This window comes from Mustela erminea, chromosome 2 (assembly GCF_009829155.1).
Source record: "Mustela erminea isolate mMusErm1 chromosome 2, mMusErm1.Pri, whole genome shotgun sequence".
In the NCBI taxonomy this organism is placed as follows: Eukaryota; Metazoa; Chordata; class Mammalia; order Carnivora; family Mustelidae; genus Mustela; species Mustela erminea.
The window spans coordinates 3,647,230-3,658,690 of NC_045615.1; the positions used below are offsets into that span (position 1 = coordinate 3,647,230).

The 11,461-nt window shown below is 47.2% G+C and overlaps 1 protein-coding gene across 1 annotated transcript; it reads right to left on the minus strand.

Annotated features, from left to right (window-relative positions):
• Positions 1–1,375: 1,375 nt before the first annotated feature.
• Positions 1,376–5,454, minus strand: NKX3-1 (NK3 homeobox 1). The gene is made up of 2 exons (XM_032332184.1): positions 5,109–5,454; positions 1,376–4,020 (listed from the first exon to the last, which is right to left on the minus strand). Exons 1-2 carry the CDS (start codon positions 5,383–5,385, stop codon positions 3,602–3,604), a joined length of 696 nt encoding a protein of 231 aa, XP_032188075.1. The 5' UTR covers positions 5,386–5,454; the 3' UTR covers positions 1,376–3,601.
• Between the last annotated feature and the right edge of the window lie 6,007 nt (positions 5,455–11,461).

Below are 11,461 nucleotides of genomic sequence, written 5' to 3' on the forward strand. Positions count from 1 at the left end.
AATCAGGTGCATGAGACACCCTGCTTGTGGGATTTAATGAGGGTTTAAGTGCAGGCAGATGAAGGATGTGTTTTATATAGATACATATATATAAATATATTTTTAAAGATTTTATTTATTTGAGAGAGAGAGTGTCAGCATAAGCCAGGGGAGAGGCAGAGGAGAGAGAAAGGGAGGAACAGACTCTCCACTGAGCAGGGAGCCCAATGTGGGGCCTGATCCCAAGCCCCCCGGGGTTAATGACCTGAGCTGAAGGCAGACGGTTAACCGACTGAGCCACTGAGGCGCCCCTATGTATTTTATTTTAAACCCATTTTCAATACTTGGTGAACCCAATTCAAAGGTGTTACTTCCAAAAGGTCTTTCCGCCCTGAAGGTGACATTTCCAGGGAGATGCACGCACCAGAGGACCAGGGGAGGGTTGCAGGGGGAGGGGCTGGTGGGAGATGGAACAAAATTTTATTTTTTCAAATATTTTTAAAGATTTGAGAGAAAGAGAGAGCGCTTATAAGTGGGGGACAGGGAAGAGGGAGAGAATCTTCAAGCAGACTCCCTGCTGAGTGCGAAGCCCCACTTGGGGCTCAATTTCATGACCCCCACAAAATCGTGACCTGGGCAGAAAGGGAGAGTCAGAAGTTTAGCCGACGGAGCCACCCAGGTGCCCCAGAAAGGGGAATTTTAGAAGAAGTATTGCTGTGCTCTCCATGTTCCCGTCAGGATCTTCCAGAAATACAGGAAAATACCTGATGTTCTCTATTTTAAAACAAAAGGGCAGGAGCTGGAGATGATTTTTAAACTGAAGGCAGAAAGTACTTTCCTTTGCACAGATTTACCAGGAATGGGGGTGGGGGTGGAGGGGCGGTGCTTTTACAAAAGAGTAACCATCGTTGGGCACTGGGTAAGCTGCTGCTTTTGACTATCTGGTCTCCTTAGCTTCGAGTCAGGCAGGCTGAGGGAGGGAGAACATGGTAACCAGAAATAGGTAAGCTCAAAAGCATGCAGCTTTTAAGAAACAAAAACCTACACGCAAAGATGTCTAATAAAGTCACAGTGCTTTATTTTTAAAACACTCATACATTGCCAAAAATACTTACAAAAATAAGGTTTGATTGAGGTTCATTACTAAACTTCAAGTCACAGGTTTTCACATTACAGATTGGAGCAGAGTTTGCTAGGCAGGTGGAGAGCCCAGACTGAATTATGGAATGGAAAGAGGCTGTCTGTCGTGAGGCAGTTGGGGCACCCTCTAGTTCACCTATCAGATACCCAGACACCAGTTCTTCCAGTGCTGTTCTACCGGTTCGGAGATGGGGGAGTAATGAGCTCCAATGGAGTAAGAGCAAGATGGATTCATGGACCAGTTTTAAACACAGACTTTTTTTTTTTTTGCAACACAATACACACATCACAGTAAAATGTTTAATACTTGCAGAATGGCAGGTGGAAAAACTTAAATTGAGAGGGTGGTTGAGAAAGGGTACTGAGCAGGGAGTGGGCAGGGAGTCAAGCAGACTTGACTTCTTCTCTTCAAAGCTTTGTGACAGGAGCAAGCGATCTAGGCCAGTCTGCCGTTAGCACCCATGGTGTTGTCAGCAGCTGAGTGTCTAACAGTATTTTCATGGGGAGCCCAAGCAGGAGAAAATGGGGTGAAACGGGCCAACTTTCTATCAACTCTGGCAGTTCTGCCACCAACAGTAAATCGCCCCTTTTAATAGGAGGAAATTGAAAGGTTTCTCACTAAACAGAATTAAGTAGTGGGATCAAGAGATTTCCAGGCTTTGGGGTACCCTCATTAGTAACCGGCTTCTTCTGCTCTGATGTCTGCCCTCCGCTGGGTCACCTTTGACAGTCAGATAGAAACAGAAGCGTGGCCAGATTTCTCCTTAGCCCTCCTCTCATTGTCGTTGAAGTCATGAGGTGACTCATTTGGGGGACCCATTTTTTATGAGCATTAAATACAGCTCCCGAAGTGTTTTCATTTGTTTGGTGATGGACGCGACAGTAATGTGTTTTGAAAAGGGTTTCCTTTTCCCTAACCCCTGCTGGCCAAGGGCTATCAGCCCCCTCATCAGCTTGCAGCCAGAACCCAGCTCCCCAAGGCCCCGACTGCCTTTTCTTTCTGCCCTGACCACAAACCCCGCATTTCCACTGGACAGCTCGTGGTGCCCGACTCTTTTTTCGCCCTGTGTTCTCCATGTGTGAAAGCCCAATACCTCTTAAAACTCCTCAGCCTGCAGGGATCCCAGAGGGTTGTCTGACTTTGAACTGTAACAACAGAGCCTCCGAAAGTCTTATAAAAGCAGTGGTGACCTTCTCGAGCTGTCAAATCTTTAAATAGGATTTGGGATTTAATGTACGTTTTTAAAGAAAAAAATATATAAGAATTGCTAGTTTAGGAAAAAAAAAAAAAGTCTTTTAGCCAAGTCAGAATCTTCCCCCTACCCTACTTTTTTTTTCCCCCTTAAGCCCATGAGAGATTCGGGGGTGGGGGGGGGGAGAAAACAAAACAAAACAAAACAAAAAAACCCAGATCTCAGGCTAAATAAGGAAGGTATATGTTAGGTGCAGCCAGACTAAAAGTCTGGGTTGAAAAGAAGCCCTTCGGTGGGTGACTGTTGTGAAAAAGGACAAAAAAATAAAAGGACGGAAGGCAGGAGCTTATAGGAGAGAAGCATGTGATCTGTCACCATTTAGTATGAATTATAGCCTGAAAACTCCAGCAAACTACTCATTCCAATTCTCAGGCCCAGGGCAAAAATGTCCAGAGGAAGCTTTTTTACCTTTATTAACAAAAATCATGTGTCACCCCCCAACCGCCCAGCCGCAATGCAGAGGCTCCTCAGGCCGTTCTCTGACACCCAGAGAGTCTTCTGTCCCGGGCCCACTTAATGCAGTACAACTTGTTTATACAGTTTGTCCCAGAACCGCAGCGAGTGCTTCTTGTTCTGCTTGGGCCACCCTGTAAATACTTAGGTTGGTGCGTTATTTAAAAAGGAAGAAGCAGCTCACGTTTTCATCTCCTACCCATCCCCATCTCCCATGCCAGTCTGTGCCTAACAGACAGGCTTCCCTGGAACAGCCTCTGTCTTCTTCTCTCTTATGGGGACAGAGAGGAACCCCAATCGCATTTCAAGGCCCGTGAGAGGTTTGTGAAGTGAAGTGTAATTCGGGAGGGAAGACCCTTGTCTTGGCCATCCTTTTCCCCTTCAGGTTTGCACTTTCAGGGTCAATGTTCAGCGACGCAAGAGGTGGAGTGGAATCAGCATCCTTAGGGGTGATGATAACAACACACACAAAACCACAGAAGTGCTAGTAACAGTGCTTGATTTTATCCCTCCCCACTTGGCAGAGGTCTCTAAGAGCAAACAAAGTGCCATATCATGTGTGATATGGGGGATATATTTGGGTATTATTCACTATCGCAGATCTTTCATTGGCTCACCAGGGAAGAATCAGGGGTGTCCATGCAAGCCTCCGGTGGGGTCAGTATGCACGCCTCTTGCTTCTCAGGCTCCCTAAGCCTGGCTGGCCTTTTGCTCTCCAGAGACGCGACTCAGGGAAGGCAGTGTCTGACCACTCAGGATTGTCATCTGCGCTGGCGTTACCAGAAAGGTGGGTTCCAGCTCCCCAAGCAGTACAGGTAGGGGTAGTAAGGGTAGCTGTTATGCATGGAGATGAGGGAGGCCTGGGGTAAGCCCTCCTCTTTCAGGGCCGGCAGTGAGGTGTGCTTCTCCAGGTCTCCCAGGTCCGAGGTGAGCTGCTTTCGCTTGGTCTTATAGCGTCTATTCTGGAACCATATTTTCACTTGGGTCTCAGTGAGCTTGAGGTTCTTGGCCAGGTGGGCCCTTTCAGGAGCTGACAGATACTTCTGGTGGCTGAACTTCTTCTCTAACTCGATGACCTGAGTGTGGGAGAAGGCAGCACGGGAGCGCTTCTGTGGCTGTTTCGAGGTTTGCGGAAGGCTTGGTAAGGAGTCTGCGCTGTTTTCAGAGTCCAACAGATAAGTCTCCAAGTGTCTATCTGGAAAGTAGAAGGAGGAGGGATGGGAAGGAAAAGGTTACATGTTAGAGGGAAGAGAACAGAATTCAAGCCACCCTTATCTCTTCAGTGAGTGAACAAACAGTCCACTGTCATCTTGGATACATTTCACTTTTTTCACATGACTAAGGAACTCTCCTGAGTGGGGAGTGAGTGAATATGTATATTATGTATTAGTTTTCTAACGGTCATCAAGAACCCAAAGTTAGAAGCTTCTAGTGGTAGAGCTTCCTGCCATATCGTCCAGGAGAATTCACTAGGGTCCTGGATGTGTGTGCGTTGAGAAGAGGTGGCACAAGTGAAGCCAGAAGAGAAGCCAGGCAGGGAAGACACAGAAATCAGGCTGCTGGTAAAGCAGGACCCAAAGGCCTGCGCATTAACTTTTGCATGTCGGGAGAGGGTTTTTGTTATAGGAAAGGCGGTGCAGGCAAAGGGCAAGTTCCTTTTCTGGCTTTAGGCCCCCTTTTTTTCTAAACACACCGTTAGGACACCTCATCCGAAGTGACAGGACAAGGAAAGAAATCTGCTCTAAACGTTCTAACGGTGTTCTATTTCCTGAAGGCCGCAGGGACCTTCAGAATGCAGTTTTACTGCCCGTGGAGTTGGGAAGCCAAGGGAGTCTTCCCTTGTCAAACCCTGATCAGTTACTTGTTATAGATGTAACTGTAACTGCGAAGAGGTTGCGCGGGGCGGGCGCGGATCGAGGGTCCCGCAGGGGCTGGGAGCGCGGGGCGGGGTCTTCACCTGGGACGCTGGGGCTCGGGGCGCCGGGTGTGCGCTCACTCTGGAGCCCCGGGAGCCAGAGCCCGCGGAACAGAGAGCTCTGTGCCCGGCGAGTCCAGCCCAGGTACAAATCCTGCGCCACCCTTACGGCGCGGCTCAGTTTTGATTTCCGAGGCGCGCCCGCGGCAGGAGGAGGTGAGGTCCCTTGGCCTGTCGCCGCGGGGCCCCGCATCCCTGCAGCCGGAGCTCCGCGACCTCGCGCCGGTGCAGCCCGCAAGCCGGCCCGCCCCTCCTCTGAGACCGCACCCTGGCCCAGCCCGGCCGCCGCAGCCTCGCCGCCGGCTCACCTGGCTCACCCTCCGCGTGCGCGTCGGCCTCCTGCGCTGCGCGGGGCTGGGCGCTCCACTCGTCCTCGGGCGCCCCGGCGCCGCCTCTTCCTCGCTCCGGCTCCGGCTCCTGGTGTCGCGGCGGGTCCGGCTGGCGCGGGGGCTGCGAGCTGCTCGTGTGGCCGCCGCGCCTCTCCGCGCTGTCCCGCAGAATGTCCTGGATGAGGAAGGAGGTGAGCGGCTTGGACTGGGTGTCCGCCCCCGCCTCTCCGGGCCGCGGCGCGGGAGCCCTGAGCATCCCCTCGGCTCGGCTGCAGGCAAGCGGCGTCAGCTGCGTCCTCGGCGTCTGCACCACTTTCACTTTCCGCCGCCCGGCGCACTTATAGCCCTGGGGAGCGCGCCGCGCTGCCCTCCCATTGGCCGCGGGAACCGGGCGCGCCGCCGATTGGCCGCCAGCGCTCCAGGTGAGGGGGGGGTGGAAAGGGGAGTCCTTCGCACGGTCTCGGTCACCTCTTCTCTGAAGGATTCCTCCCTAAATTCCAGCTCTGACCCACGACGGAAGTTTAGACCCTCTGGGGAATAATGATGCAGAAGAGAGATACTCCGTTTAGCTCGCGTAGATTGTTACAGCGCCTTTGCTCACAAAGGGTGGGGGGATGACTAGATCCCAGTTTACAGATGCGGATTCCGAGGGCCCCGTGACGAGAGACGGGTAGCAGACGGGATCTACCAAGGCTTTCAAAGACACGGTCGACAGGCTCCATTCCGGGCGGGATGTCACTGCGGCCATTGATAAAAGTGGAATAGGAACCATGGATTAAAGTATTGACTCAGTGTTTAAATTTACTGAAGTTAACAGTACTGTGAGTGTGTAAGAGAATGTTCTTAGGAAATAAACATTAAAGTACTTAGGGGCAGAGGCTCAGGATGGATGAAATTTACCATCACATGATTCTGAAACAGTGATAGAGATGGAGAGAGAGATCCCATGTGATAAAATGAACTGGTTAAATATTAACTTGGTGAATCTGATATGCTGGTGTTCTCTTGAACTATTTTTATATATGCAACTTTTCTGTACCTCCTAGTCTAAGGCAACTTGCATTCCACTGGAAACTTCAAAAGGATGTCATGTTGTGTGTCTGGGGAGGAGAGAGAGGGAGTAGGTTCTTGTGGATAAAGCAACCAAAGAGACCTGCCATGTACGGTGGGAAGGTCTTTGGCAAAGGTGATTTTCTCTCTCTCTTTTTTTCATTTCAAAAAGTATTTTAAACATTTTCTAGATTATCGGGACTTTGTGGAATTAGTACCCCCAATTTCGCCCAGTGATGACATATTATCTAACTGCAGTACAATGTAAAAACCAGGACATCAACCTCAGTACATTACTGTTAACTACACTACAGAGTTTATTTTCATCATTTTCATAACCTGCATTCATTTATATGTGTGTTTATAGTTCTATGCAATTTTATCACATGCATAGATTCTTGTAATGCCACAATCAAGATACAAAATTGGTCTGTCACCACAAAAGAACTTCCTTGGCTCAGTCCATGAGCGTCTGCCTTCCGCTCAGGGCATGACCCAGGCTCATGGGATCAAGCCCCACATCGGGTTCCCTGCTCAGCAGGAAGCGTCCTTTTCCCTCTCCCTCTGCTTGTGTTCCCTCTTTCGCTGTATCTCTCTCTGTCAAATAAATAAGTAAAATCTTAAAAAAAAAAAGAACTTCCTCAGCTATCTCTTTGTATTTGTGTATCCAAGCCCCTTCTCTCCATCTCTGACCCCTGGCAACCACTAATCTCTTCTTTACCATTCAGAGAATGTTACCGTTTCAGAAAATGAAATCAAACATCATATGGTATGTAAACTTCTGGAATTGGCTTTCATCATTAAGCAGGATGCCCCTGAGTTCCACTTAGATTGTTGCATATATGAATAGTTATACTCTTAATTGCCAAATAGTATTCCACTGTATGGACCCACCAGAGTGTGTTCAGCTATCTACCTACTGAACGACAGTTGATCTGTTTCCAGCTTTTTGCTATTATGAATGAAAGTGCTGGGACACCTGGGTGGCTCAGAGGTTAAGTGCCTGCCTTCAGCTCAGGTCATGATCCCAGGGTCCTGGGATGGAGCCCCTGTCATGCTCCCTGCTCAACGGGGAGCCTGCTTCTCTCTTTCCCTCTGCAGTTTCCCCTGCTTGTGCATGCTTTCTCTCTCTTTCTCTCTCTCAAATAAATAAATAAGATCTTTTAAAAAAAAAAAAAAGGAAGTGCTGTGAATATTCACATGCAAGTTTTTGTGTGAATATGAGCTTTCATTTCTCTGTGGTAAATATCCAGGAGTGCAATCACTGGGCCATATGGTAATTGAATGTTTAGTTTTTTAAGAGACCGCTAACCTGTTTTCCAGAGTGATTGTGCCATTTTAGATTTCCATCAGCAATATTTGAGGGTTTCAGTTTGTCCATATCCTCATTAGCATCTAGAATTATCCTTGCCTTTCATTTTAGTCATTGTAGGAGGTGTATAGTGATATCCCACTGCAGTCTTATATTTTCAGTTTGCACTTCCCAAATAGCTAATGATATTGAATATCTCATGTGCTTCTTTGCCATTCATATGTCCTCTTTGGTGAAATATCTGTTCAATTCTTTAGGGTTTTAGTAATTCTTTATATATTCTCTATATGGGCCTTTGTTTAATGTGTGGTTTGCAAAGATTTTTCTCCCAACTTGTCTTGTCATCTTTTAAACAGTATTTCACAGCACAAAATTTTAATTTTGGTAGAGTCCAATTAATTTTTTATTTTTACATATTTTGCTCTTGGTGTCAGGCCTGAAAATTCTTTGCTTCTCCCTACTACCTGAAGAGGCTCTCCTGTGTTGTTTTCTAGAAGTTTTATATGTTACTTTTTAAAAAATTATTTTTAAAAGATTTTATCTATTTATTTGACAGAGAGAGAGATCACAAGCAGGCAGAGAAGCAGACGGGGGAGGGGGGCGCGGAGGGGGAAGCAGGCTCCCTACTGAGCAGAGAGCCTGATGCGGCCCGCCCAATCCCAGGACCCTGAGACCACAACCCTAGCCGAAGACAGAGGCCCAACCCACTGGGGTGATGCAGGATCCATTTTGAATTTATTTTTGCATATAGTATGAAGTGGAGGTGGAGATGAGCTCCTTTCACTTTTTAAAATCTAGAGCTTGGTGGGATTTCAAATCAGTGGAAGAAATGTGAATTGTTTAATAACTAGTAGTGTCATTTGGAAAAAATAAAGTTCTATTCTTGTAACAAAATAAATCCCAGATGGTCCAAAGATTTAAAACATAATCAGGCGTTTAAAAAAAGGAAGGGGGGCGCCTGGGTGGCTCAGTCATTAAGCAGCTGCCTTTGGCTCAGGTCATGATCCTAGGGTTCTGGGATTGAGCCCGCCTCGGGCTCCCTGCTCAGCGGGAAGCCTGCTTCTCCCTCTCCCATTCCCCCTGCTTGTGTTCTCTCTCTCACTGTGTCTCTCTCTGTTAGGTAAATAAATAAAATCTTAAAATAAAGTAAGTTTTGCCTACACTCATCATTAGAGAAATGCAAATTAAAACCCCTTTTAATTTGTCTATTAAATTGAGATATCCCTTTTCCACGTATCAGACTAGCAGAAGTTAAGAAAAGGGATGACGTCCAGCGTTGGTGAAAGGTGTGAAGGAACAGTGGTTTCCATACCAAGTGGGAGACAGAGTAAATCAGCTTCGCATATTTGGAGGACAACTTGTCAAGATGAAAACTGGGCCTGTCTTTTGACACAGCTACTCCATGCTTAGAGACTTACCCTAGAAATATACAAATATATGTTGTACTACTTGGGAAAATATCCTCACTTTGGTCAGAGACTGATTCAAGGTGAAAAATAATGTTATAGAATAAAAATAGTGACAAGTTATCTATATTTTACATTTGAGCATGTTCACATATAGAATATATCTAAAAGGATATAAGTATTTCACTAGAGCAGTTACCTGTGATCAGTGAGGAGGAAACAGCAGATCCAGAGGACAGGGGAGTGGAAGAGGGGAGCAATTTCTTGTGCTAATTTATCATTTCAAAAAATTAAAAATGTAGAATGGAAGATGAGCTTGGGCTCACCTCTTCCACCAGCAGGACCTTAGATCTCAGATGTCCCTTCTGAATGGGGACATGGCTCACAGCACTTCTCCTCACCTCACTTCACATGGCCTTCCTTTCATGCTTTGTATCTGGAATGTTTATGTGGATGGGGACTCTCCTTTCTTAGACTGTGAGCTCCCTGTGCGGGGACTACGTCATCCTCATATTTATCCTGTCCCTAAAAGCTGGCTTAGATTTTGACACACAGAAGGTTCTCGATAAATGTTTGCTGGCTGGAAGTTCAACTTTAGGCACCAGGAGACATCTCCCAGGATGGCAGCATTATCCATAAGGGACCACAAGGTCCCAAGGCAAATCACAGTGCAAGGTCTGCCCTTCTTCACCAGGTCTGTGCAGCTTAAACTGCGTGACAAGGAGCAAAGGCAATCAGGAAGACCCAAAGGAAGGGCAGGAGGCCTCTTTTGATGAGACAGCATTTCAGAGAAAAATAACACCCCTTCCCTAGATGTCCCCCTCCAAAAATCCTTGGAACTTTCGAACATCCTAGATGGATAACAAAAGGGAGTGAAGGTCACAGATGGAATTAAAGTTGCTAATCAGCTGACCTTGGGCCAGCAAGGTCACTCTGCATCATCCAGGTGGACCGAGTGTGATCTCAGAGTTCTTACAACTTAAAGAAGAAGGGAAAAAACAGAGCCAGAGAAGCGATGGGAAGTGAGAAAGACTCACCTGACCTTTGTTGACTTTGAAGATGGAAGTGGGCGGGCGTGAGCCAAGGGACACAGGCAGCCTCTAGAAGCTGGAAAAAGTCACGAAGCAGATTCTCCCCTAGATCACCTAGAAGAGAAACAGCTCTGCTGACACTTTGATTTTAGCCCAATTAGACCCATTCTGGACTTCTACCATCTAGAAATGAATCCAGAGGCATTTATGAAAGGATCCAGAAATGGAGAGAGGATTACCAGATCTGCTTTAATATGAACTTTGAGACATTTTTAAAAATTGAAGCACACATTAAGACTCATAATTCCATCCCTTTATTAAAATTTTCTTCTTCCAGGGAAGCCTGGGCGGCTCAGTCAGTTAAGCAACTGCCTTCTGCTCAGGACATGATCCCATGGGATTGAGCCCTGCATCAGGCTCCTTGCTCAGCGCGTAGCCTGGTTCTCCCTCTGCCTCTGCCTGCTGCTCACCCGGTGTGTGTGCTCTCTCTCTCTCTCTCACAGGAAAATAAATAAATTTAAAAAAAAAAACAAAAAACAACAACAACAAAAAACTTCTTCCAGTCTTCATCCATAGTCTATTGTAGGATAAGTATAATTTTGTATCCTGTTTCTTCTTTCCAACTTCTTCTTACAGCATAAGCATTCATATGTTGCTCCTTTAATTTAGGAGCCTTTTAGAGCTAAAGACATTGAGAGTTTAGAATCACCTAACATAATTTTGTAGTGATTTCAGCAAGAAGCTGAGGTTTCCAGAGACGATAGGACTATACCTGGGGGTCCAGGCTCACAAACTTCTGGCACAAACCCTTCTGTTGCATCACCTCCCATCCCTCTGCCCACCCCAACCTGCCACCGTACCTACCCTCCTGAGTGCAAAGTGGGAGCACGGTTCATAGAATTGTCCTGCACAAAATGTCCTGCATAAAATGCACCCAGGGTACACCTGGGTGACTCAGTGGTTAAGCCTCTGCCTTCAGCTCAGATCATGATCCCAGGGTCCTGGGATCAAACCCTCCATCAGGCTCTCTGCTCAGCAGGGATCCTGCTTCCCTCTCTCTCTCTCAGCCTATCTCTCTGCCTGCTTGTGATCTCTCTCTCTGTCAAATAAATAAATAAAATCTTTAAAAAAAAATGCACCCAGGATTTGTTTCAAGCAAGTATGGATGGTAACACACGCAGACACAGAAATGACTGTCGTGAAGGAGCAAGTTGATACTCATGGGTCCCTACAAGCAGAGGCAAGACACCTGGGGAAGCACCAGCGTCTGGGGGCAGGAAGGGCAAGGGCAAATTCTGGACTCCAGCCTTTATGAGATTACTGTGGGAAGGAATGGAAAAAAGGCTTAGGGTTGGATAGTTCTAATAATTTCAGCAGGCTCTGGGCTATAAGGGTGGTCTTGAGTTGTCTGGTGCCTGGCCCTGGAGTGATTTGGGCAGGGGAATATTGGCTTGGTGGGTGACAGCAGGACAACAGAGATGATTGTGGGTATGGGCTCAGGATTGGCTGGTTTGCATTTTATGCTCGTGGGCA

Excerpts from the sequence above, each read along its gene's own strand:
- NKX3-1 (XM_032332184.1), bottom strand. The coding sequence starts at position 5,385 with ATGCTCAGGGCTCCCGCGCCGCGGCCCGGAGAGGCGGGGGCGGACACC. Across the intron at positions 4,021-5,108 it reads GCACGCGGAGGGTGAGCCAG|ATAGACACTTGGAGACTTAT; the intron begins GTGAGCCGGCGG and ends TCTACTTTCCAG.